This window comes from Ambystoma mexicanum, chromosome 2q (assembly GCF_040938575.1).
Source record: "Ambystoma mexicanum isolate Mex_15411 chromosome 2q, UKY_AmexF1_1, whole genome shotgun sequence".
NCBI classification, from domain to species: Eukaryota; Metazoa; Chordata; class Amphibia; order Caudata; family Ambystomatidae; genus Ambystoma; species Ambystoma mexicanum.
In genome coordinates this window covers 239,150,887-239,177,350 of record NC_090924.1, presented here as the reverse complement: position 1 = coordinate 239,177,350, position 26,464 = coordinate 239,150,887, and the positions used below count along the sequence as shown (strand labels likewise).

The window sequence follows — 26,464 nt, the reverse complement described above, 5'->3', positions numbered from 1 at the left end:
TGAAAGAGGCAGCGGACTGCCTCGACCACACTTCCGACGTGGCACACAAAATGACGGCTAGTTTCAGACTTTCTGGAGCCCCGGAATAGAAGCCAGCATCCGCAAGTATCGGGCTGTGCTCTGCCTAAGGCAGCATGACATGCCCGCCAGCAACTGGGCCATATGCACAGGTCTCTGTCCTCCATCAGGCCCCTGGAGGGGTTGAACCCGCACAACAAGAAGCACTGAGGGGACGAACATAACAAGGAAGCAGTACCTGATCTCCGTGCCACAAGGGGTGAGCCTCGGATGATCGTGGCGTTCCACGGACAGTGGCTGGAAAGCAGCCCACTGACCGCGACGCACTTGTACCCAGTAGACTACCACCCGACCTCAGCAGCGGCAGCAGGGACACGCTGAACTGATGGGAACCAACGGAGTAAGTGAAGGCTTGCGCAACGCTCAGGGCTGGTGCCCAAGATACACAGTTGAACACACTGACCCGTGGCTCTCACTCCATCTGAGATAGAAGTAGCACAGGAAGCGCTGTGCCTCCGCTCCTGGAAGCATCCACGGAGGCTCCCTTGACAACGTGAGACAGTTGCACCGGCACCTGCAACTCTCCCCATGGCCCGAGCTCCCAGACCAAACAGATTAAGCGGGGCTGAGCAGCAGGGGGTTGACGAGTGGGCGCAGCCCGATTGCCTGCCAGGCCTCTGATTCTACCTGGGGCCCCATTACCCAAAGCAACCACACAGCCCTGAAGGAAATAAAGATCTGGATTACTAACTGGAAGAAAGTATGGCGCACTAATAGGTTGGCCTCAATGGCACCCTCTGGAAGCTGCCAGCCTCAAAGGCACCCTTTGGAAGCTGTGGCGCCCCCGAAGAAAGCTACACACGCAATCGGCCCCCCCAAGTAAGGGAACTGAAAGCTGGGAAAGGCAAGGAGGGGGGGGGAATACATCCCTCCCTTGAACCAATATCCCCCCTAACCTCACTGAGGAAACCATCGAAATTGGCATTGACCGCCCGCAGTCAAATAAGTAAACCCCTTTGAAGCCTGCAGAAGGTACCAGGAGAACAGGGTTGGGAAACAAAGAGCACATAAAGCACTGTAGAATTAACAGCAGAACGCAAAACACCCTGCGGGGATCGAGCAGCAGTACAATACTCATATTCACCACCACAGGGGCTACCACCACCCGAAAGGTGCTCACCTCAGGAAAGAGGACAAGGGAGGCGGAATTGTCCAGGACCAACAAGGCGTATGAGCAAAGTGTAACCCCCACGCTAAAAGAAATCCGCAAAATAAACCCAACCAAGTGCAGCAACAAAGCACCGGCCCCCAAAAGCACTGCACTGACACAATCTGCTGGGGACCCCTCCTCACACTATACTGATGAGGTGCAATCTCTAACCAGAGGACCAAGCCTGCAGTATCCGAGGGTGAGAAAAATGGCAAAGAGTGCTAAAACAGCAAACCCATTGGACATTTCCACGGAAAAAGCAAAAAAGGGTGATAATGTGGACACAATGACCCAAAGAAATGGCATAGAATCCAATGACTCACCTCCCACGCAAGCAGTAACAAAGGCTGACCTCCAAGACCTATTACCAGCTATGACTAAAGAATACCTGAGGGCTTTGGCGCTTTATAAACACAGATAGATAGATAGATAGATAGATAGATAGATAGATAGATAGATAGATAGATAGATAGATACCAGAAGGGCAAGGAGGAAGTTATGAAAAAGATCACAACCCTGGACAAGCGCATAGAAAGCAGGAAAGCAGAAAATGGAAAGCAGGACCGCAGAGATAGAAACCACACTATGCGACCACTCCTTTGAAATTGGGCAAGGGGCGGACAGAATCTCGGCACTGGAAGCGAGATGTGAATCCTTAGAACTCGAGCAGGAAGACTCAGAGAACCACTCCCGTCACAACAACATCCGCTTGCGAGGCATTCCAACTTCAATCATGGACGCAGCACTGGGGGATTTCACGCGGGACCTGTTCCGCTTTATCCTAACTCCGCTTGAGATCGACAGAGTTCATAGAACCAGGCCAAGACAAGGGCTCTCCACCCCTCCGGACGTGCTGGCAAGAGTGCACCACTACGTGGTCAAGGAGGAGATCATGCAAGAAGCGAGGTCATCCGCTCACGTCCAATTCAGGGATGCATCAATTCTGCTATACCAGGACCTGGCAACAACCACCCTCCCGAAGAGGAAAGCCCTGAAACCACTAACGGAATGGCTGCGGGATAGGAAAGTGCTGTATCGATGGGGGTCCCAACCGCATTACACTTCACCCTGGAGGGTAAAAAATGGCAAACAATCGAGACATGAAAGAGGTGGAAGGACTTCTGAACCCTGACGGGGAAAATTAGGACATGTAAAAGAGTACAGCACACGATGATCCGAAGCGAAGGGATGCTGCAAACCCCTGGACCCGGGTGGACTGCAGACGCAGGATCAGGGTCCCTACCTCCAAATATAGGAAAGGCGACAAAGACTGAGTGAGAGGATTTACCTCAAACATCAGCGGCAATCAAAGCTGCGGTGTGTGGCGGGTCTATCTGTAGACCCTACAGTCTCCGACGTGAAAGGATGACTGCTCGCCGTGCAAGATCTGCACCATCCCCAACCCAAATCTCCACAGCAATACGTGAGAATGAGAAGCGCGATGGAGACGGAGAAAACTATGAAAAACACCACAGATGGCCACTTACTGAAGCTTGAACTAAGCTAACTGCAAGTAAAATGCTTTTACCACACTCGCATGAGGCCAGGGGGCCTGTAGTAAAGTCAGTATGAGGGCTAGAGTTGACTCGTAGGTTGAGGTCTGGGCTCAACAACCCGTTGTTCAGGGAGGGGAGTGTAGTGGGTGGAATCTTGGGGAGGGTCTGTTTCGAGCGGATGGACAAGAGCGAAAGACAGAGGCAATGATTGATACATCAAGGTACTCTATAGGCTGGTCAACAGGGGCAACCAGGGAGACTCCCTGGGGCATGCAGAGGTATTAGAGGGGCAGCAAATCACAAAAACTGAGAGCAAAACATGGCACATGACCTCAGCAAGGAACTGTGCATGATTACATGGAATGTGCAGGGACTTAACTCCACGGAGAAGAGGAAATCAGTGGAGCACAGACTAGCGCAGCTCTCCGCAAACATAGGGGGTCATTACGAGTACAGCGGTAGGGGGTTAACGGCACTCGTTAGGATGCCGGTGACGTTAACACCCTACCGCCGCATTCCGAGGTCCCTTAGCGGGTCCCACTAAGGCCGGCTGGTAAAACCAGCCGTCCTTAGCGGGAGCCGCTAAGCGACCAGGGAGCTAATAACGGGCCCGTAATTTACGGCCCCGTTATTAGCTCCTTCCCCATTCCCATTGAGCCCTATGGGGGCTCGAATGGAAATGGAGAATGGTTTTCAGAATTGGGACTTACCGGCTCCTCCAAGGTTGGAATGACCCAGTAAGTCCCCATTCTGAGAACCCGGACACGAGTTTGGAGGCAGCCATGGCTGCCTCCAAACTCGTAATGACCCCCATACTCTGCCTGCAGGAAACTCACCTTTTAAGAAGTTGACAAGAAGTGGGTTTGCTTCCACCGCTACATGGGACGTTACTTTGCCACAGCAGGTGAGAACAAGAGAGGTGTAGCACTCCTATTTAGCAGAGAGTTTCCCCTTACACAGATATCGATAAAACGAGACCCAAGGGGGAGATACATAATGGTAAGGGGACTCCTAAAGGAGCAACCACTAACCATGGTTTCCATATACTGCCCGAACACTGCACAAGACTGCTTCCTTCACAAGGTTCTACCAATTATAAACACGTTTACCGAAGGCCACCTCATGATAGGAGGCGACTTTAACCTAGTCCCAGACCCACGTAAAGACAAAATGCTGCCTCCCACTAGGACAGACTTTGCCCGGTCAGTAGGGATTGCTGAATTCTTGAGGGAAACAGGAGTGGTGGATATTTGGAGGTTGGCTAACAAAGGTGTACAGGACTACACATTCTACTCACACGTTCACAAGGGACACTCTAGAATAGACATGATCCTGATGTCCAGTGTTCTCTTCACCTGTGTGGGAGGGATCCAAATTCACCGTAGAGTATTGTCAGATCATGCCCCAGTAGTAGCCAAGTTTAGAGTGCAAGGCCTTCCAGATACCCCCAAAGGCACTGGAAGCTGCAAGATTTATTGTGACAAGACATAGCAACCAGAACCGAAGTATCGGAAGCATCGGAAGCACTCACCTGTTACTTTAGGGAAAACACTGCAGTGAGGTGCTCTAAGGTAATAATTTGGGATGCAATGAAACCAGTGATAAGAGGGGTTCTAATTAACTGTGCAGCGGTACAAAAAAGAAGGGGGCTATTACAACAAACCAAATTAGAGGAGAGGATGGCGGAATAGGAAAAACCCTTCAAAAAATGCCAATCTGTTTAAACAGAGAGCGAGAGAGAGAATGAAGATCCATGCTGGAAACGCATTTAGCTGATAATTCGGCACGTGCACTAGCATACACCAAACAATTTTATTATTTGAATAGCAACACGCAAATCGATTGTTAGTGGGCAAATTAAAAAAAGACACACCCGAAATAACATCCAAAAACTCAAGCATCCAGAGGGACCGGTCTGGTATTCGGAAAGAGACAAGACGGAGGTAATGAATGACACACCACCACCGTGAAATCATGGTAGGAACCCCAACTGAGAAATTATTGGTACAAACCCGCTACCTGGGAACCAGCCAGAAAAGGAATCGCCCACTCCAATTAGACTCCCCTGAGCTCCCGATTACAATAGAGGAGATAGCGGAAGCAATTCAGAGCCAAAGGAACTCGGCCCCGGGCCCCGACTGGCTCACGGCTCGGTTCTATAAAACGTTCACCCACATCCTAGCCCAACTTGCGACACTCTTTAACTATTTCCTAACAGGCAGCATTACTCCTTCTGTGGAAGATTTGGTCACAGTGCTCAGCCTAAAGCCAGATAAGGACCCCGAGCAATGCGCCTCATACAGGCCTATAACATTAATGAACAATGACGGCAAGATCTACTCTAGGATCCTAGCAACTAGAATGACAAGATTTCTTTACAAGTTAATCCACCCAGACCAAACAGGGTTCATCCCTGGGAGCAACATACAGGACAACATCAGACGCATCTTCGGCCTAATAGAAAGCGTGAACAGAACAGGGATAGAACTAGCGGTCATCTCCCTCGATGCACACAAGAGGTTTGACCTACTAGACTGGGGGGATATAAGCAAAACACTAATCCACTTCGGGTTTGGCCGGAGATTTAGGACATGGATCCTAGCCAACTACCAAATTCCCACCACCTCTCTGAGAATAAACGGCATCAGATCACCCAAGATTAAAATCTCTAGAGGCACGCAACAGGGATGCCCCCTCTCGCCATTGGTATTCACAATTTCTATGGAGCCATTTGCATCTAGACTACGAGAAAACTCACAAATACAGGGTCCTGCTCACCATAACTCAGGTAGACGAATCCATGGAGGCCCTGTGGCGAGAGATAGAGGGATTCAGCAAAGCATCAGGGTTTAGGGTTAATTACGCTAAATCTAACGCCCTAGGGGTTAATATACCACAAAAACACAGAAAAAGGCTAGCAGGTAGGCATCCCATTCCCTGGGCCAAATCCCACATCAGCTACCTTGTGGTTCAGCTTCCAAATAAAATAGAGGGAATATACCGGGCCAACTTTCCACAACTATTCAGGGAGATGGCGCAAAGATCTAGCGTGCTGGCACAACCAAAGGTATAATGGCTAGGGAAAATTACTGCCCTGAAAATGAACTTGGTCCCAAGAGTAATCTACCACAGTCTGGCCCTGGCAATCCCTATCCTCGAGAGAGAACTCCAACACTTACAAAAGGAGATACTGAAAAAGATATGGTTAAGAAAAAACTACGGGTAGCTAAACGAGTCTTGCTCCGAGGCACGGTCTCGGGTGGAATCCAGATACTGCCTTGCAGCGCAACTATCACACGCCTTTACATTGCAATAAATTACCAACCAGCCTCGCTGGAAACAATTAGAGGAAACCTGGAGCCCAATACCATTCTCAGCCCTGCCACACATCACCCAACCCAGGGATTCCCCGAACGCGGGCCCACTAACAGCCACCAAAAACACAGTGGAATGCTGGAGAAGGGCAACCCGCAAATGGGGCTGCAAGAGCACCCTGAGACCTCTCTCTGATTTGGAACAACCCAGAATTCACGTCCGGGACATCCCCGGGAAGTTTTGACAATTGGAGGAAAGGGGATGTAAACTAAATAGAAGACTTTTTCACTTGCGGCCACCCGTTAACATTTGAGGAGTGGAAAACGAAATTTAAGGTCACTGAGGCCGAATGATTCCGATACACGCAACTCAGGCACTGGATGTCACAGAACAGCACAGAAACACAAGGAAGCAGAGAAGTAATGGCGCTAGAGTGCACCCTTACATCAGCAGCCACCAAGTGGAAAATCTCCACCCCTCTACAAACTACTGTACAAATCCGTGCCCGCGACAAAAAAGAAAACTATATGCTCAAATGGTAAAAGGACCTGGGACGAGAGCTTGAACTGGAGGCCTGGGGAAGGATTTGGTCCAGAATGTTAAGATTTTGAAGTGCATCACAAACAAGTAGGGGGCGGTAAAGGTGTAAAGGTGTGCTATTGGCGGCATTTAAGCCCAGAAATTCTCAACAAATGCAATTCAGCCATCTCACCACAATGCTGGAGGGGTTGTACAGCCAAAGGCTCACTACTGCACTTACTATGGTCATGACCAAAAACCTCCCCATTCTGGCGGGAGGTAGTGGAACAGATCTGGCTAATCACAGGATTGACAATCCCATAGGACCCAGCTGTAGTTCTGTTGGAGGACACAGGCAAAGGGGCATTTCCGCTAACAGAACGCCTCGCCGACCTATGTACACATCTGCTCACTGCAGCTAAGATCACCATAGCATGATTATGGAAGCAGCCCGAAGGCCCAACACTCCCCATGTGGTGGGCGAAGTGTTGGGACACAGTAGTTGCTGAAAGAATAATCTTGGCTCGAGGGGGAAATATGAGCAGATTCAACAGCACATTGCCCCCCTTTCTGGACTACGCAGAGCAATTCACGGGAGTGGTGCGCTGATACCCGACTAGACTCTCCGGTGGCTCATGAAACATAACTAGGGGGGCAACTCCAGAGCCACAACTACTACAGGACTCATGCCTCCAAGCTAAGCTTGACGTGAACCCGAGTATGGTCCCTCCACAACATGCTGAGGTTCCCCCCCTATCAAAGCCCGCAGTATGGAACCTGCATGTAACTTTCCACCTATGCTATTTGTATATATGGCACTTGCTATTTCTCATGCATCCCCTCAACTTGTGTTTTGTTTTTAGTTGGAAAATCTCAATAAAACGATTACTTGGAGAAAAAAAAGCCTTCTGACGACCCTTCCTGTCCTGCTAAGTACTGCCATATGTCCATTATGCCGTTCCTGGGCAAACTATTGGAGAAGTTGGTCATCTACCAACTGATCCACTACACTGAATATGTTGGCTTTTTCCAGGACCGCCAGTCACGGAAACTGCTCTCCTGAACAAACTTGAAGGCTTGCTCTCAAATCTCGATTCCAACTCTCCTTCCGTTCTCATCCTTCTTCATCTTTCCTTTACCTTTGATACGGTCAATCATGTCACCCTTGTAAATCGTCTCTGTGACACCCTTGGCATCATAGATCTGGCACTGGACTGGTTGACCCCCTTCCTATCTGACCGACCCTTGCAGGTTCAACTGAGCCATTTACTCTCCTCCACCACACTCTCCATCTGCGGCGTGCCTCAGGGTGCTATCCTCTTGCCGTGGCTCTGAAACATCTACCTAGCCCTTCTGGCCCACTTGATCTCCACCTTCTCTCCACACTTCCAGTGTTATGCAGATGACATGAAGCTCTCCTTCAAGCTTCTCTCCACTGCCTCCGCTTCTTCCTCTCTCATTCCTGACTGTCTAACTGCTAGTCAGGTATGGTGCGCTGCTAACAATCTCTGCCTTAATGCCAGTAAGACTGAGATCCTTCTCATTGGGACTCCTGCTCCCTCCTTCCCTCCTTCTCTCTGGCCGCCCTCCAAGGGTCCCCTCCACTCACCATCCTGTGAGGCTAAATTTCTTGGTGTCATCTTCAACTCCTCTCTCTCCTTCTCTCCTCACACTGCAGGCCTTGCCAAGAAGACTCACTTTCAGCTGCACCTCCTCAGATGCATTCTCCCTTTCCTCACTTTTCCCCAGAAACTCAATGTCTCCAGAGCTCTGGTCCTCTCTAGGCTAGACTACTGCAACAGCCTTTTGCTCATGCTGCCTTTATCCTGCAACAAATCAAGAATTGAACTGTGAGATTTATCCTTGGCCTCTATCCCAGGGACTGCATCTCTCCAGCTCTAACATCTCTCCAGTGGCTCCCGGTGGCTGCAAGGATCAAGTTCAAGACCACCTGCATCATCCACAAGGCTTTGTGAGGCATTGGACACTGTTACACCCGACTCTCACTCCCTAAATACTGCCCTTCTAGAGCTCTTTGGTCTTCTAGCTTCAACTCTCTGCAGATACGACTCTTCTCTAAGCAGAGAGTGGGGGTAGATATCTCTCTCTACGGCAGGAGCCACCCTCTGGAATGGCCTCCCTGCCCCCCAGACTTGAGCCAACTCTCCTTAAATTCTAGAAGCTTCTCAAAACCTTCCTTTTCTCTTCCCCCTTCGCTCCCCCTGATAATGCCCCCCTCTGCCGCATTGACTGGCTGCCTGGTCCCTTCAGAGTTCTACAGGGCACCAGGCCCCCCTCGCCCAGTCTACCTTAGCACCCCACCTAACCTGCACTTGCTCTTCTAGGCTGCCTCCACTGGTGGGGTGTGCAAGCCTGATCCACTCCCATTCCGCCCATCCTCACACTTAGCATGTGGTTGTCACTCCCTGCACTCCCTGCATCGCCTGGCACTTGCCCACCTGGCCTTCCCTTAACACTTGCCTAACCCCATGGGCCCTCTTCTTAGCCTCCTCCTCTCGCTCCCTGCAATTGTATGCCTCCACTCTGCCCCATACTCCACTCCTACCCTAGCATTATCCCTTCCGCCCGACCTGTACATCCCCCTCCCCACTCTCCTTCCCCACCCCACTTCTTGTTACTGCACTTGCACGATCCAAATGACACAAGGCCTAGTAGGACCGTTATTGTTGTTTTCTCCCCTGTCCCCCCACCCCCTTTTTCTTCTCTTGTGGCGCCTTGAAACACCATTTGTTGTATAGGCGCTTTATAAATACACAATAAATAAAATAAATAATGAGCAGTGCAGCACCAAAGCCATGATCATGGAGATGATATTGTCGACCATTGGGTGAGCATGATGTCTGGCAGAAAACGGAAAGCCAAGAAGTCTGTTTGGTTGTGGTATTAGTCTATTCTTGGTACATGTGCATGCTTAGTTGTCGTCACATATGAAGGGCAGGCACACTCGCCTGAGAACCGGAACACGCGTCACATGGGTGCTGTTCAGCAGACTGTGGCTCGTGATTTATGCTGGAGCAATCTGCTTCTGGTGAAGATTGCGTCACGTGAGGAGGCCAAGCACAATTGTACCGGTTAAACATGATGCTGTAAATCCACCCCATCTGAGGATGTTCTGTTAGGAATTTTGTTCTTTGTTTATGTAACTGACTAAATGCATCTTACTGATTTCGGTATAGCTTACATTCTATACATCTCTAAAAAAAACCTGTTTTAAGTCAGGGCTCAAGGGCCACATTTTTGGGGCAGGGGTCACTCTACCAGTTTCTCTGTCCATTTCTCTACTGCTGTAAATAACTAAACCTGAGTCTGCTCTCTGACAGGGTTACTTCAATTAGATTTATTTGGCTGGTTCCTACAATAGGAAGCATCCCGGGGTATGACCAGGTATGTGCGGGCGCTTGGGTTTCGAGATATGTTTATAGTAACTAGAGAAAAAGTGTAACAGCTACAGATTCTGGCACGGTGAGGCTAACCCCTGCCTCGATGCGTAACAGCAAACAAATCCATGTGTGCCACTATCCATGCGCTTGTACAAGCAATAGCTCAGAAATTCAGCATGAGATTGACAGATAAGTGAACGTTTTTTTATTATTTTTCTCCTCTGTATGGATTTGCCCTTTTGCCAACACGTGTTTCGACCTCTGCTGTCGTTTTCAAGGCAAAGTTCAAAATTAATGTCAAAGTGTCACTCAGAATTAAACTAACAAATGCAACATGCATAAGACCCAATAACTAAAACATTGTGTTATTTTCACAGAAGCAAGTCAGATTATGCTCAAAAACGAAAAAAAAGAGGCGCTTTTTAGTAGAGATTGTTGTCCATGGGTGATAACCCTCCTCCATGGATTGTCACCTCAGGCTAAGCTTGACAGACCGAAGTCGGGGGTTATGTGGCAAAATAATACTTGCTTCAGTATTCTGAATATATACTTCTGTTAATAACATTTTGATTTCCATCGTCATAACTCAGAGCAATCAGTATTTTCTGGCACAGAACAAAGGCTCGGATTATGCAACTTCAAAGCTGTGAAGGTACTGCTGAAGAAGCCTACACAATATGTTTACAGTAAAAGTGTTAAATGTTTTGTCATTAAGTGAGTGTGCTGATCTAAATATGTCCTCCAAATAAGTGCACTACCTTAGCAGCCATCACTCCGCTTGCAGAATGTAGCCCAAGGAGGAAGTATCCGCCCATTGCTTGTGACATAACTCCTCCAACCAACTGGCCAAAGAGGCAGAGGAGACCAGGCAGAATGTTTTTCACCAGTTGTGATGAGACCATTGCTGGTTTAAAGTTCATAGCGTTCTAAGCTTCAGACAAGACAGAGTTTGGGAAAATGCGTAAAAGACTAATACTCAATTCTAGATTTTGTTTTGCTGTGTTGTGAAAGGCAAAGCTATACTTCTGAAATAGGGAAGACATCTGTTAAATGCAGTGCTTTTATATCAGAAGCTGTCCTGAAGGAAATGTGGCACATCAACACACAAACTTTGCTGAAAGGGTTGGCAAGGAAAGAGCTTAATTGTCTGCCGTTTGAATTTGGTACTGATCTCATTCCTTTATTGGAAAAAAGGCAATTTAGGAAGGGAAGGTTTCTTAGCCCAGATACCCTTCAACACTCTTTTTTACCAAATGATGTTTCCCTATTGGCACCCCGTACCACCAAACATGGATGCAGGTTAATAAGAATTCACAGTATAGTACAAGTATTTCACTCCCAGAAAGGCAACAAATCTCCCATGTGTACACAAAAGCATCAGCGAGTCCAGGTTGACCAAGAAAAGTTGTTTCATCGGAGGGTGCTTGGGGCCCATGAGTCCTTGAGGAAACCTGCACCTGATGTCGAAATCTCTGTGGAGGTACTTCTCCTTGATAGACATTTTAGGGACTAAACATTCCTTTCTCTGTAAGGCATAAATTGGACAAAGCAGAAAAAGATTCAACGAGTATTCCTTGGCAAGATCATCGCATAAGCGATGATCTTTTGATGGCATAACACCTGCCCAACTGTCACTGGCTAAAGGTAACACGTCTGTCCATAAAGTGAGCAAGACCCTTCGCTGGCAAGGTTTAACAAACCAAATTCAGAACCCTTAAAAAGGTATTTCCGATTTAAATAGATATAATGCTAAGCAGAGCATGTAACCTGTTCTCTACTTAGCGCTCCCATACTCAAATGATTGAGGATAGTCTGTGTCAGAACCTGAGTATGGAACAAGTTACTTATCTGTAACTATTGTTCTCCAGCATGGGTCTGGCATGGATTTGCATGCTCATGAATATTCCCCGTCCGTCGTCATGGCCGTATCTGTCCCCGTACCTGAGTCTAGGTCTGCTGGGTGATGTCAATCGCGCCCTGTCTGCCGTGGGACCACCCGGACTTGCAGTTCTTGGTCTTATCTTGGACTCCCATGGATGAGGTGCCCTCACAGAACTTGGAAGACCTCTCCTCAGACCGACCGGCCTTGGGTGATGCATGCCCATGCTCGGAGCACGGGGCAGAGGCCTTGGCACTCAGCCACACGAACAGTCTGCTGTGCCTGTCCTTTGTCGTCTTCTTGTAGAATCCACAGTAGATATCGCAATCTCCTTCCTTGTGATCCGGATGCAAGCAGTAGAGGCATTGAAGGTGCTTGTCCACCACAAACACATTTCTAAGCCCGCACTTGGTGCAGGGCTTGAAGAGGGACCTTCCTTCCTTCCTTCTCCACTGTCATGGTACGAGGGTGCTAAGTAGGGCCGATGGCCTCCTGAAAACTTTGATGATCTTTGCCCTTGAGGGGCGCTGAACTTCAACGGCAACGGATTCCCACTGTCGGCAAATGGAGAGAAGAGCACAGAAGCTCTTTTGGAACAAAAATATAAAACATTTCTGCGAAAAACACAAAAAAACCATGAATGTAGCTCACAGAGAAACCATGAGGACTCCCAACACTGCAGCATGCAGTAAAAATCTGAAGATGGCTGCCAGAGGAGGGGCTGACGGAGAGGACTGTCATGGGATGGGGGCAATATGACCCAGAGGGCAGAGATGGCTTTAAGGGAGAAATACAGTTTGTAAGCGAAAGTGAAACTTTTACAGAGGATTCCTTGCCTGACGATGGGGAATATTCATGAGCATGTGAATCCATGCCAGACCCCATGCTGGAGAATTATTTGGAATATTCTTAAAGGGTCCATATTTCCATATGAAAAACCCAAAGAAAAGAATTCCTTCTTAATATATCTCGACCAACAACTGCATAATCTCGGGACTAAATTCATAATGTCATAAATTATATTGTGTGTTAGGTTGTGTTTATTAATTTTCCGTGATCTAATACAGAAAATTAATGGTTTCAGGTTGATTAAGTCTGAAACAAAACCCTTCACATTCTAAATGGGAGGGGAGCACGGGCGCTGCATGCGGCAAGCAAAGTGATAGTGCAGGAATTAATTCTGCTTGACTTGAATCAAGCTGGCTTGGAGGTGCCCCCAAATGTCAGCACCACAGGTGGCAATGAGCATAGATTGATCAGGACCTCATGATGAACCCAAAGAGGGATCTGCATGGACTACTGGCCTCAGGGAACTTGCAACTGATGACAAGATGTCTATCAGGGAGACATACTTTCCTTGTGGCCATCACCTCCGCCAGCAGGATGGGTGAGATACAGGCCCTATCCTGCAAACAGCCATACCTGCCTTTCCACAAATCGAGGGTGGTGCTGCAGATGCACCCCTCTTTTATTCCGAAGGTTGCATCTGATTTCCACCTCAAAAAACCTTTGATGTTACCTGTTTTCTTTCGGAAACCTTTGTCTTCGGCTGAGAGGGCCTTGCACTCGCTGGACGTTGATCGTGTTCTAAAGTTCTACGTCGCACACACAAAGAGTTTTCAAAAGACTTTACAGCCGTTCGTGAACTTTGGTCCTGTGAACCATGGGAAGGCCTTGTCCAAAGCTTCCATCTAAAGGTGGCTCTCTGGCTGCATCATGCACTGTCATCGGTTGGCAAACCGACCTCTCCCTGGCCGTGCAAGAGCCCAATCCACTAAAGCGATCACTGCAACGATGGCGTTCTTGGCTGGTGTGCCCCTGCTGGACATCTGCAGGGCTGTTACATGGAGGTTCAGGCACACCTTCACAAAGTTCTTCTGCATCGACAGGGATTCCAGGGAGGAGTCCCGAGTCGGCCAAGCAGTGCTACACAACTTGTTTGTTTGAGGTGAGTCTGTTCCAGAGGTAAGGGTGAATTGCTTCTCTTGAGCCTTGCCACCTGCCGTGGTTGTGTAATATTGTACTGCTGTGCATTCATTATTCATGAGCATGTGAATTCATGCCAGAACCCATGCTGGAGAAGGAACAAGTTACTTACCCATAACTATTGTTCTCCAGCATGGGTTTGGCATGGATTCATATGCAAACCCTCCCTCTATCCCCTCTGCTGCTCATCCTGGTCATACTGCCACTTTACATGCTTACCATATCTGAGGATGGCTGCCAGAGGAGGGGCTTAGGGAGAGGACTGTCATTGGATGGGGACAGTATGACCCAGAGGACAGTGATTGGTTTATGGGAGAAATACTGTTTGTAAGTGAAAGTGAAACTTTTTCTTTTACTGAGGATTCACAGCCTGATGGCGGGGAATATTCAGGAGCATGCAAATCCATGCCAGACCCATGCTGGAGAACAATAGTTACAAATAAGTAACTTTTTCCATACTCAGGTTCTGACACTGACTATCTGTCATTTGAGTATGGGAGCGATAAGTAGAGAACAGGTTACATGCTCTGCTTAGCATTATATCTATTTAAAGCGGAAATGCCTTTTAAAGGGTTCTGAATTTGGTTTGTTAAACCTTGCCAGCGAAGGGTCTTGCTCACTTTATGGACAGACTTGTTACCGCTAGCCAGTGACACTTGGGGAGGTGTTACGTCATCAAAAGATCTAGCTAACAAATGCTTGTTGAATCTTTTTCTGCTTTGTCCAAGTTATGCCTTACAAAGAAAGGAGTATTTAGTCCGTAGTTTCGAAGCCTACTACAATTTTAGAGAAAAATGACAGCTTTATTTGACCTGTTATCACTTCTCAATGACCAAACTGCACGTGCTGCGTATCGATTTACTGAGAGAGAAGCATGGTTGGCAGCCTGATACAGTTTATTTTGGATTTACCTACGCTATAGTGATGCACCACTTTGCCAATATTATTGTTTTATCATTTTCAGTGCACATATTGTGTGTTTAACTGTACTAATGTTATCTTTTATGAACTTGCTATGCTCTTTGAAATAACAGTTATTTTGAATTTGAGGGACAGTTAAGTATTCGTCCTTGAGGTCCAGGCAGACTATCCAGTCTCCTTGGCTCAGAACATCTCGTGACAAGTGTTTATTTTTCATTTTTTAGTGTCTGTGCAGGACAGAATTGTTAAGCTCTTCCACATTTATTACAAGTCTTTAACTCTTACCCTTTTTGTCCACTAAAAAAGATATTTCTTCAGGAACCTTAAAGATGTAACTGTGACCTTTCCATAACTCCTTTCTTTAGAAGAGCTATTACCTCCTCCGCAATAGTAGAGTGATTGTGCTGGGAGAGGGGCAGGTGTTTCCACCTAAGTGATTGCACTGGGTTTCACATGAACTCCAAATGAAGCCCCTTCATCTCAAGGATCCATGCATCTGCTGTAAGAAGTCTCAGATTCCCCCAGAAGTGGCGAGTTTATGCCCCCACAGGTATCTCCCGGAGGAAAGAACGAAAGTCCACCATGTTTGAAAATGCACTCTATTTACCCTGACACCTTTGGATTTGCCTCTCCTGCTTCTCTGGGGAAAATGGAAGGAACAAGAATCACCTAATGTTTGTTGGAAGGATCCACTGTCGCCATTTTGGAGTGGGCCTTGACTGCAGGAAATTCAGCTGACTGCACAGTCTCTGCTATGCCCGACCCTAGAAGATGGAAGCTAGTGCCCTTTGCTTGGGGATCACCTTATGCAGGATATTCCTGTGTTCATTAACTACTGAGGCCTTCACATCCCCAATAAGCACCTTCAATGAGCATTTCTATATCTGAGGATTCTCTTTGGGCACTGGCAGACTCTGCCAAGTCTAGCATCTAAATTAGCAGTGCAGTGTCTTGTCTATTCACCTATCTGGGTCTTCGCTGTAGCTGCAAAGGAAGACATGTGGGTCAGTGGCCATAACGTCAGTAACCCCCACTTTGCTATGTTCATCTTTCATCCTGGATCTGTAGGTTCTAGCTTCATTGCTAATTTGGCAATGATCAGCCACCTGAGGCAAACAGGACCACTCTGCTGAGTTGGTATGCACTAGGCCGCTATATTTAGCATAAGAACACCCTTTCATCCTGTACATGTTCCTGGGAATACTGCACTTCACCTGTAAGGGGTCTTCTTTTGCTGTAAAATACTCCTCACACCTTGGTCATTCAGAGAATCAGCCATCTCGTTTGTAGCACAGTATATGTAGCCTTTTTCGCCACTTTCTGACCCTACACAAGATCTCTTTTGTGAACCCTTTGGGCAGAAGGGAAAGGGTAATTACTGAAAGACAAAATACTCATCCCCTCTAGTATCCAACAATTGCTTCCTTTCTACCGACGTCGGCAATGGCAAGTCCGGTCTAGACAGGGTCAAGGATAGTGCGTCGCAAGACAGAGCAGTATTAGTTGGAGAGGGAAAAGAATGCACTAAACACAGGTTTTCCCCCACGTTCTTATCAATGTTTTTTTTTCCATTAGTAAATTAAAGTGCTGAGGCAGGGCAGGCAAAATCAATTGTGGAAAAAATAGCTCCCTTCGAGCTCTATAATTATGTAAAAGAAAATGTCGGCAGCCTTTGGATCCTTACCCTAGATCGTTTGCTATTTCTGCCTTGCCAACTGATAATTCGAGAAAAGCTACCCTGCGTGATATGCGCCCCCTGTTTCTAGAGCTCCTCTGTGTGCAAGCATGAAAGAAATCTACACTGCTCTGGGAGCAAAATCTCTTAAGGTGTTTCTTTATTACCCATTACTGTTCTCTTGAGCGGGAACGAGAACAAGTCACGCAAACGAGAACAACTCAGGTAGACTAAACACCTGAGACTTCTGGGCTCAAGATACCATTTCAATATTACCAAATAAAATAGTCGAAACCCAGTAGTATTTAACTTGCCGTGACCGGTTAATTCAAACAAATAGATTGCTATCAACACCCCGGATTAAATTCCAGGGGTGCTAACAGCATTAATATCCTCACTGGTGGGCTGGATGGTACAGCAATGGCATTGGGGCCCATTGTTAAATATAACTTGGTTCCCGGCCCCTTACTGCCCGATCCAGCCCACTGGCTGGGATATTATTGCTACATTATTACCAAAAAACAGGTGTTCCATAAACTCATCTTTGAGAGACATGTGTCTACTGGACACTGGGTTTAGTCGCCATTGAACGGGCTGAATTCAGCTTTAGGTACACTGAGGTCATTCAGGTCTGAATGGTGTCCAGACTAAATCGGAGGCATTCACTGTTGCTGACCAATTACATGTTTCCAATTAGATTGAATCTCATTCATAATTGTACATAACATTTTAGTACTTACCCCCTTCCCTTTAAAGTCCCAGTCTTGTTAATACATCACCTCTTTTAAAACAAAATCTATTTTAGGCAGAGAGAAATCTTGAATTTCGAGATGAAGGAATACCCTGATGCCGAGCCATGTGGTGCTCGTCTACTCCAGCTCTGAATGCTCCGATCCGTAAGTTTGCGGTTGATTTCTGTAGCATACTAAAGTAGATATTTAAAAACCCCTTTCTGTGGTGTGTCCTTAATCTCTTCGGTCTATTTAACTGTTTACACTCTTGGTACCACTCTTGCCAAAATCAGCTTCCATTGCGGCTTCCCAAGATGATGTGACTGACCTGCTGACTCAAAGAAGTTTGTCTATCACTTCTTGCCTTGATTATGCTCCTGCATACAAATACCACTTTGCAGGTCAGATTTACTCTGACAGGGCAACTTTCTTCAACATTCTCCACCCAGCGTGGTCTTAAACAGGGCTGCATTCTGGCATCTACTATTTTTAGCATGTTCATATTTGATATGGGAACATCATTCAAAAAAGTGTAAAGTGATCCACCAAGGTTAGGTGCTCAGAAATTGTGTTATTTATTATATGCAGACGATCTCATTCTCATGTCTCAGACACCTGTTGTCTACAAAACTTGTTGAATCAATTTGATCTCTATGTGAAAGAAAATAACCTTGTGATCAACTTAGACAAAACTCAAATAGTGGTTTGTAAAGCTAATAATAGAGCCAAACATAGATCGTACAAATGGAAGTTGCAAGATGTAGAACTTGCAGAAGTCTCGCAATATAAATATTTAGCAGTCGCCATAACTGATAACTTGACTAATGAAGTTTATGAGCAAGAACTGAAATGCAAATTACAGTCCCTAATTTCGCAGGCTAAAATAGTAACACGAAAATATGCAAAATTTTCACTCAAACGGATTGCTTTGTTTTACCAGCAAAAGGTGATTCCAATCCTAATTTATGGTTCAGAAACCACAATTCCAAAAAATCGTAAGTAGTGGGATAAACTTGAATCACGTTTTTGGAAGCAAATTCTTTGTCTTCCTAATTCCACTCCACTACCAACAATACGGTTTGAGTTAGGACTGTTATTGTTGCATTCTCAAATAGTGTGGAAAATGAGTGCCTTTTTAAGAAAATCCCTTATGGGACTTACTACAACTAATCTTCTAGGAGTAATGGCACACTATTTACTATCTGCTAATTACATGTTTCCCAAAATTTGGTGCAAATGCACTTTAAATGCATTGGCCGAAGCTTCGGTTAATCTGGAGCTACTTATACAAAATCCTACACGCTCCAAAACAGAAGAAATTCAGTGTGACTGGATTATTAACCAAAGGAGCTGCTTGCTTTACAAAGACTTTGATGCTCAATTGTTTGGGCACAAAAAAATCCCCAATGATGGCTGATTATTTGATGAAAGGCCCATCATCGTACATACGTAAGCAGTATTTACGTTTTAGGTTGAATTTATGGCCCACTCAAGATGTGATGGCTAGAAGAAGGCAAATTTCAAAACAACAAAACTATTGTCATTTTTGTCAAGACAGGGCACAAAGAGAGACACTTGAGCATTGTATTGTAGTCTGTTGTATGCTAAATTGTAAACCAGAAATATTCTTTAAGAATTTGATTGTCAGGAATTGTCCAATGGATTTACATGAAATTTGGCAGTTTATCTTTACCAGTAAAAAACTGTCTGTTAGAGTTGCGATAGTCCAGTACTTGGATGCAATTTTTCCAAAACTAACAAATTAATGAAGTTATGAATTTGGAAAGATTAACGTGAAAGTATTTTTAAAGCCCTAAGTGATGTATATATATGTATCATTTTGAAACAAAATTTTATTTGCTGATTGTAATTTTGTATATTCTACATTTGAAAGGTTGATTTTATCAACTGACCAAATAAAAAATAAAAAAGTTTGTCTATCTGTCCTCCCGTGGCTATCATGTTTTAGTCTTACTCGAAGGGCTCAGGTGCTTGGATAAGCTCCTACGGGGTTAAAGTCTATCTGAAACAAGTCACTATGTTCACTCAACGGGGTCCATCTGCATATCGCTATTTGCATTCCTTTGCATATTGTTTTCTAATTTGCATGAATACCTGCACAAGTTGGACACATTATTCGTGAATCACACGTTCCTATCTGTTATTTTGCAATTGAAGAGCGTGCACTTAAAATCCTTGTGTATTTAATGTAAACCAATGAATTGTGTATGTGCACAACTGTAGTGTGATAATTCAGATGTAGGGAAATACTCTTTTGTCATGACACATTTTTATAATAGTAGGCTGCTCACATTTTGAATACGGTAGTAATGACTCATTATTAAAACATCCATAAATACTCACACCACCGCCAGCTGCAGGGATGAAAGGTCTGTTTGCATACCATGGTGTGAAAGAATAGTTAATGCAGGCTTACTCAGCTCCCCCTTCCAACTGTAAGCACCATTCTGCAAAGGGAAACATTACAAGACAAGCTTTGTTACTCACAAGAGGATAGCTCCTTTTTATGGGTATTCGGATCTTGATAGCACAACAAATGAAAAGAAACTATACCGTGATTTCTCAGCTCATGTTGAATACAAGAGACACAGATACACCCTATTCTGTTTTATTTTCTCCACCAGCAACAAACTACACACCAAGAGTTAATTCTATGGGGAGTAACATTTCTGTGCATTGAGGTCCATATGCTCTGCTTTTGAAAAATCAATCTGTTGAATAATATCAAAGTTTGGCGGATTTTTAGTTCTTATCAATAAGCAAAAAGGGGTTCATGTCATTTCTAAGGCACATTTTAAAATCAATAATTTGTCTCGATTCCAAGTCTGAGAGCCGTATTTGCATATCAATGATTGGTAAATCATCATGGGCCTCATTACAAGTTTGCGTTGCGGGCAAAAGTGGCAGTAATTCTGTTGCCGCCGCTTTTGTGGTGGGAATGGAATTACTGACATTTTTACCGCACTGACGGATTCCGAGTTTGGAGTTCCAATATCAACTGAATTAATGTTGCGAAAGTGCTGCTCGGCGTTCTATGGTCTCCCAAAACGGGGATTTAAACTACCGTTCCACCACTCATAAGCCCACTGTAAACCCACATGTAAATCGATTTTTGCTGCTATATTATCAGATTTGCGTCCAAATGACTACTAAACTCATAATGATGCCCTGGGCCTGATTTCCCAAAGGATTTTTGAATGGGAAACCCCCATTGAAAAATGCTTTATAAATCAGGCCCCCTGTGTGTTGAACTCCATGGCACCCATTCGAAATAGGGCCAAGTTTATTTATTTTATTTATTTTTGGATTTGTAAAGCGTGCTAGCAGCCCGTGGGCATCGAGGCGCTGTTGCAAGAGAGTGTCTTAGTTACATGAACAATACTTTGCTCATGGTTACAGCGAGCGTGTAGCATTTTCAAGGTTACATACATAGGTGGTTACAGGTTTAGTAAATCATACCGAACAATGACGATGACATCATGTTGCAGAAACGTACTGACTTATTCTGAGCAGTACTGTAACAGTAAAACCTGCAGTATTTAGAAATAGTACATGTTTTACCACTTAACACTATTATGGGTTTGTGAGTGTTTTGTTAGCAATACTAATGTCATGATATAAGTAGGGTGGCTAATGCGTCCCACCATCACCAATCTGACAGTGTTGTTAAAACATTGTTCAAAACATTGATGTTAAGAAAGGCCAGTGCAGCATTAATAATGCTGCAGTGTGTTCCCTGGTGAGCTTGACTCGTGCTGAGTCTCTATGCAGTTGCATTATTTGAAGGAGGCGCCTTACAAGATAAAATCTAACCATTCGGCGTAGCGTAGCGGTGTGCTGCATTGTGTTTCCCTAGTGATCCGGTCTCGTACTGGGCCTGTGTGCAGTTGCATTATTTGAAGGAGGCGGCTTACAAGATAAAATAACTCCATTTGGCGGCGCGCGCCCGTGTGCTGCAGTGTGTTTCCGTGTTTGCGTGGGGTGTAGGTGTTGGACGTGATCCGGCCACTCCATAACGCCTGTCGACTGAGGTGAAACTGATGAATCATTGAAGAAGCCTTGGTGAAAATCCGAGTCTGCACAATGTTCAATGCAGGAAGGACAAAAGTGGCGTCAGGGAGTACATGGACTACGCACTCCCTTAGCAGTAAGCAGGTACTTATTTTATCCCTCCACTCAGTTATGGCTCTGTCAACATAAATGTTGATTCAGCTATTCTAACTTGCTACAATACTTTGAAAAAACTTTGCTCTATTGCTTGACGGGGGGGACTTACTCATTAATAAGCCCGGTGGTTTACAAAAACAAAAAACTGTTGCAGAGTCGTGTGGAGATTGAGGGTGTAGTATTTGCTAATTCTGTTACTCCTCTATTTTACATCTTGATTATTGCACACATTTGTCATCACGCTGAAGCAACGTGCTACTGGGTGGCGGGGAGTGATAGCGAGAGCCTCCAAAAGACTGTTTCTGCCTCCAGCCCGAGCATGGATGCTAATGTTAATCTACCAATTGGAGGTCAATTGACTGAGGAGGCCCAGGAGGTGGCAGTATATCTTTTGAATAATGGTGCCCGCCATGAGCCTATCTCCAACTCACTCCAGCTCTCTAGAAACTGCCCACAAAAGACATTTCATATTGGTGAGCATGTCTCGGGGTGCTCAACGGACCGCAGAATCACTGAGTTTTACTCTGCATTGATCCCTGACCCGCCTAGCGCAGAAGCCATTAGATCTCCGACTGAGTTCTGTATGGACTTGACAAAAGAACTCATGGTTTCTATTACCTGCCTTGGAATAAAAACTATTGAGCATGTGGTTAAAGCATTAGTAACTGGTCCTCTTGAACAGTGTGGGGAAAGTTGTGTGTGGCTTCCTCTAGGAATTCTTTTTTTCATCCCAGACATGTCCTAGTCGTTTAGTCGTTGGTGCCTGAACTAAGGCCTGAACTAGAATCAACGTTGGTAGGAGATGCTACCGAGGCTACTGAGGGTTCATCTGTGGCTCTCCCTGAGTTGAAGCGCCTCTCAGGTTCTTTGGTGAGCAGTTTCTCAGGATCAAAAACCTCTCAATCCTCTGGAGTTTGCATCTTAACATCATTGGCTGACCGAGCCACATTAGCCACATTAGGGTTGCAGATCTATTGGGAAGTCTAGTGTGAACAATATATGGACTGGGCTTGTATCTTTCTTCTACAGGTTGCCCAGGTGGGGGGATCTCCACACAGAACTGTGTTTAACGGTAGTTACCAGTATTCTGCCGATAGTTCAACCATCTTGTTTTCCTTCCTCTCTCTACTGCTGGTTTCCTCTTTATTTGATCTGTGTGTCATTCTGACCGTATGCACTTTATTGAGATCTGATAACATTAGTGGTACCACTTTAGAACTGTATATATTTACCATTGTTGATTTCTGAGCACAAAATGAGTTATTGTGCTAGTGTACATCACCTCGAATATTAATTATATAAAGACTGTGTTTTAACAAATATAGTGCGTGGACATTCCTTTGTGGGTGCCTGGGAACTACACTGTACTGAAGAACCAGCCTGCATCACCTCCTGAGAAGCTAGGCCTTGATTGCTCGACCACGTACCAATAACAGAGAATCTTGGCAGGGGTCCTCTGTGCCTCTCCTCTATCATATAGAGAGCGGAAGTACAGACCCCCCTCCAGTCTTTACAGTGGGATCACTGCCTGCCATCATCTGCAGGGACTTCAATGCCAGGATCCCGCGGGATGTTAGAGGGAGTTGGTGATAGATCACTCTTCATCTCTGGGTGATAGGCTAGATAAGCCTTGCCAATGTGGGATAACCTGGGATAACTTGTTATACCTGGCTGGGTTTAAGATGGCTACTAGGCCATACCTGTCCGATTCATGCTCTCAATTTACCAGAATGGGGCCAAACAGTGGGAGTATCATTTATTACATCTCCTTCGCCAATGCGTTGCATCTATTTATAGACATGTGCGTATTCCATAGATCACTTCCCACTCATCGCAAGCTTGGACCTGCAGAGCCATCCTCCGAGTTTAGACCCTCTTGGGTCACTGCATGTTGACTCGCAACTTAATCGACTATCTTGGAGTGACTTCAATATAGGGGTAACTTCTTCCCTGGCAAGCTCTATTCCTGGAGACTTTATTTTGACAAGTTCCCATATTTATGTTAACTATGCTCCTGAGGTGGTCCACTCCACTATTAACATCTATGAAAAATGTGCAGAAGACATTATGAAACACACCAAGGCCTAATTTGCAATACATTCTTGTGTTGAGCTTGGCGCTAAAAGAGTACATTGCTATACTTCGATAAATTCATCAAGATTAAGAAAAGGGCTGTGCGCCAAGACTTACAGAGATTGGCGCATGCTGGATTTTCTCCAGCAGTGTTTGCCAGAGGGGCTAAGATCATAAAATCGAGTACTGCAAATGGCTTAGAATGCATAAATATCAGGTGCAGTGCGCACAACGGAAAGACTTAGTCTTTGCATCTATTACTAACAATACAACCATGTTTTGGAAAATCATTAATGGGAAAAAGGCATTGACTAGAGATCTTGATGGGGTTGTGGAGCGGGATTGGAACACCCATGTTGAACTATCCCTTGGGGGAGCTTAAACTGCTATCAATATGGCAGAAATTGATTCCGCTGTTTGGCTCTTTAGCAAAAGTTCTAAAGACATCTATAGGGTAATCATGGTCAGTAAGTCATCTTGAGCCCCTGGTGCAGACAGCATTTGCAATTTGCTGATTAAGTCTGAGCCTGAGGTTTGGGCAAATGCTCTGGGTTGTCTTTTCATTGGATTAGTGAGACACAGACTATCCCTGCCTCTTGGCAGGATAGTATCATTGTCACGGTTCACAAAAAGGGAGGTTTTTCGGATCCTGGCAACTATCGTATGCTGGCTATGCTGGATGCACCGGCTAAGATCTTTGTCAGAGTCTTACTAGAAGAGCTTGGAACTTGGGCAGAGAGCAACAATATTATCCCATGCAATCAAACGGGATTCTGCAAGGGCTTGAACAGTGCTACTAATGGCTTGCTACTATAGTACAGCAGTCCTGGCATATCCATAATACCCCTGTCTATGTGGCTTACATTGACTTTAACTCAGCTTTTGACATCGTGGACAGGGGTAGGCTTTCAAGAAAGCTGCAGTCTTGGGATATTCGACTCGGCCTTCTAAAAATGATCATTGCTCTGCATCAGCAAACAACGATCAACGTTTGTATGGATCAGCGTGGCGCCTTAATAAGCTGCCTCCACACTAGGAAGGGGGTCAAGCAAGGTTGTATCCTAGCGCATATACTGTTTAACTTATATCTGGCTGACCTAGGTGAAGCCCTCGCTAACCCATCCACCTTTCCACCTAAGATAGGAGAAACTCTGATACATTGGATGGGCTATGCAGATGACCTCGTACTCCGGGTGGGCTACAAACCTCGCTGAATTCCCTACAAACCTACTCTGATGTAAACTCACTTAAAGTGAACATTGCAAAAAACTAAATTATGAGCTTCAATCCACGAAACAAGAAATCCACCAGAATGAAGTGGCTTATGAAGGGGAGGGTAGTCTAGGGAGTTACTGATTACAGATATTTAGGTATTCAACTGGACTCTAAACTGGAATTATTCACCTTGAAGGTACCAAGGCTAAGACCTGTCAGAATGCTGGCACAATTGGATCCTATGCCCATAGAAGTGGAGGATATTCCAGAGGGGCGCTGCTCAGGTTGTACCAAGCGAACATTTTGCACATTATTTTATAAGGAGCAGAGATTTGGGCTCCTCTGTTTTCCGACAGCTTTCTAAACTAAACTTTCTGTGATACTAAAAAGGCTACTTAGGTGGCCTCCCGATACAGCTGTTGAGAGCACTTACTTGGAATTCAACATTGTTCCAATCCTGATCCATTATCAATTTAGTACCCTAATTACATACTGGAAAATTGAAAATGCTGTAGATGTCTCTTTGAATAAATTAGTCTGTGGAGTCTTACAGACCAGAGCAAGCCCCATGTTCCCAAGTTCTATCGCGAACATTAAGTCTACAGTTGATAAGTGGCTTGGGATGGCGCCGGAAAATGTTCTTTTAATGTCACTTAAATAGTATAAACATACTATGAAATCTATACTCTTTACTATGAGTAGGGAGCAATTGATTATGAACCTTGCCAGTAAAAGTACTGTTTCCCTTTACATTGAGCATATACAAGATAGAGGTCAATTGCTGAGCTACATACAACATTTCTTGGGTAACTCGCTGGTGTGCGATTACCTAAGAATAAAATTCAATGTAGTTAAATTGCTGGAAAAATATGCAGCATGGCAAAAAATCCCAAGACATGTTCGAAATTTGAGAGTGTGCAGGGTTTGGGAATTGGAGTCCACTAAACATCTTTTGGTAAACTGTACTTCTCTGATAAAGTTATGAGAAGCATTGATGAGATTAGCTGGGTTGAATGTGAATCTTTCTGGTAATGAGCTTTGGTCACTTTTTATGGATGGGTGTCATGAAGCTTGTATTGTCCATCTTACTCTTTTATGGAAGAAGATTGCATATATTCTGGCAACCTTGACAACTTGAAATCATTCTGTATAAGTTGGGAATGGTTAGCTGAAATGTGATTCTTTTACTATATTTTAATTATTTTTGTGGCTATGTCACTGAATGGAGCGTATTAAAAGTTGACGTTTGTTAACTATAAAATACTGTAAATAAATAAAAATATCTTAATATCTTCAATTCTTTTTACATGAACAAACATACCTTCTTACAAACAAACGGACACATGTTTCGCACCAAGCTTGCTCTTCACCTGATCTCTTGAATAGTATAACTGTTTAGTTTAGTTTAGTTTAGTTTGTTTATTTATAAAGCGCATCCAAACCCTCAGGTAACTGGGCGCATAATCATGTGTACAGCAGGGTTACATATCGTTGCATGCACATCATAGTACAACAGACAGAGCGTACATTGGTCCAAGCTCTGAATATTTACATACAAGAGTAAAATATACAGAGAACAGTATGTACAGAGAATATGCAAAGAGAAAAAACAAGTTACAGTGGCTAATGCGGACCGGGTTACAGGTTGGTCCTGACTATGCTGTAGGTAGAGTGAACATTACTACAGGTGGAGAGCGGCGGCTAGCAGGTCATGACGGTGAGAGTCTGGATGTTTAGGCTGCTAGAAGCCATGATTTTACCATGGCTCTGAATGGCCAGAATGCGGCTTCCGATCTAATTGTAGTGGGGAGGGTGTTCCAACATTGTGCTGCGAGCA

General features: G+C 45.2%; 1 protein-coding gene across 1 annotated transcript in view; it reads right to left on the bottom strand.

The window, feature by feature from the left end:
• The window catches only part of BAIAP3 (BAI1 associated protein 3), a 2,154,334-nt gene that overhangs the window by 463,304 nt on the left and 1,664,566 nt on the right, over positions 1 to 26,464 (bottom strand). Inside the window, exon 14 of the mRNA XM_069647200.1 lies at positions 19,516 to 19,619. Coding sequence (XP_069503301.1) covers positions 19,516 to 19,619 — 104 coding nt within the window. The remainder of the gene's footprint in view (positions 1 to 19,515; positions 19,620 to 26,464) is intronic.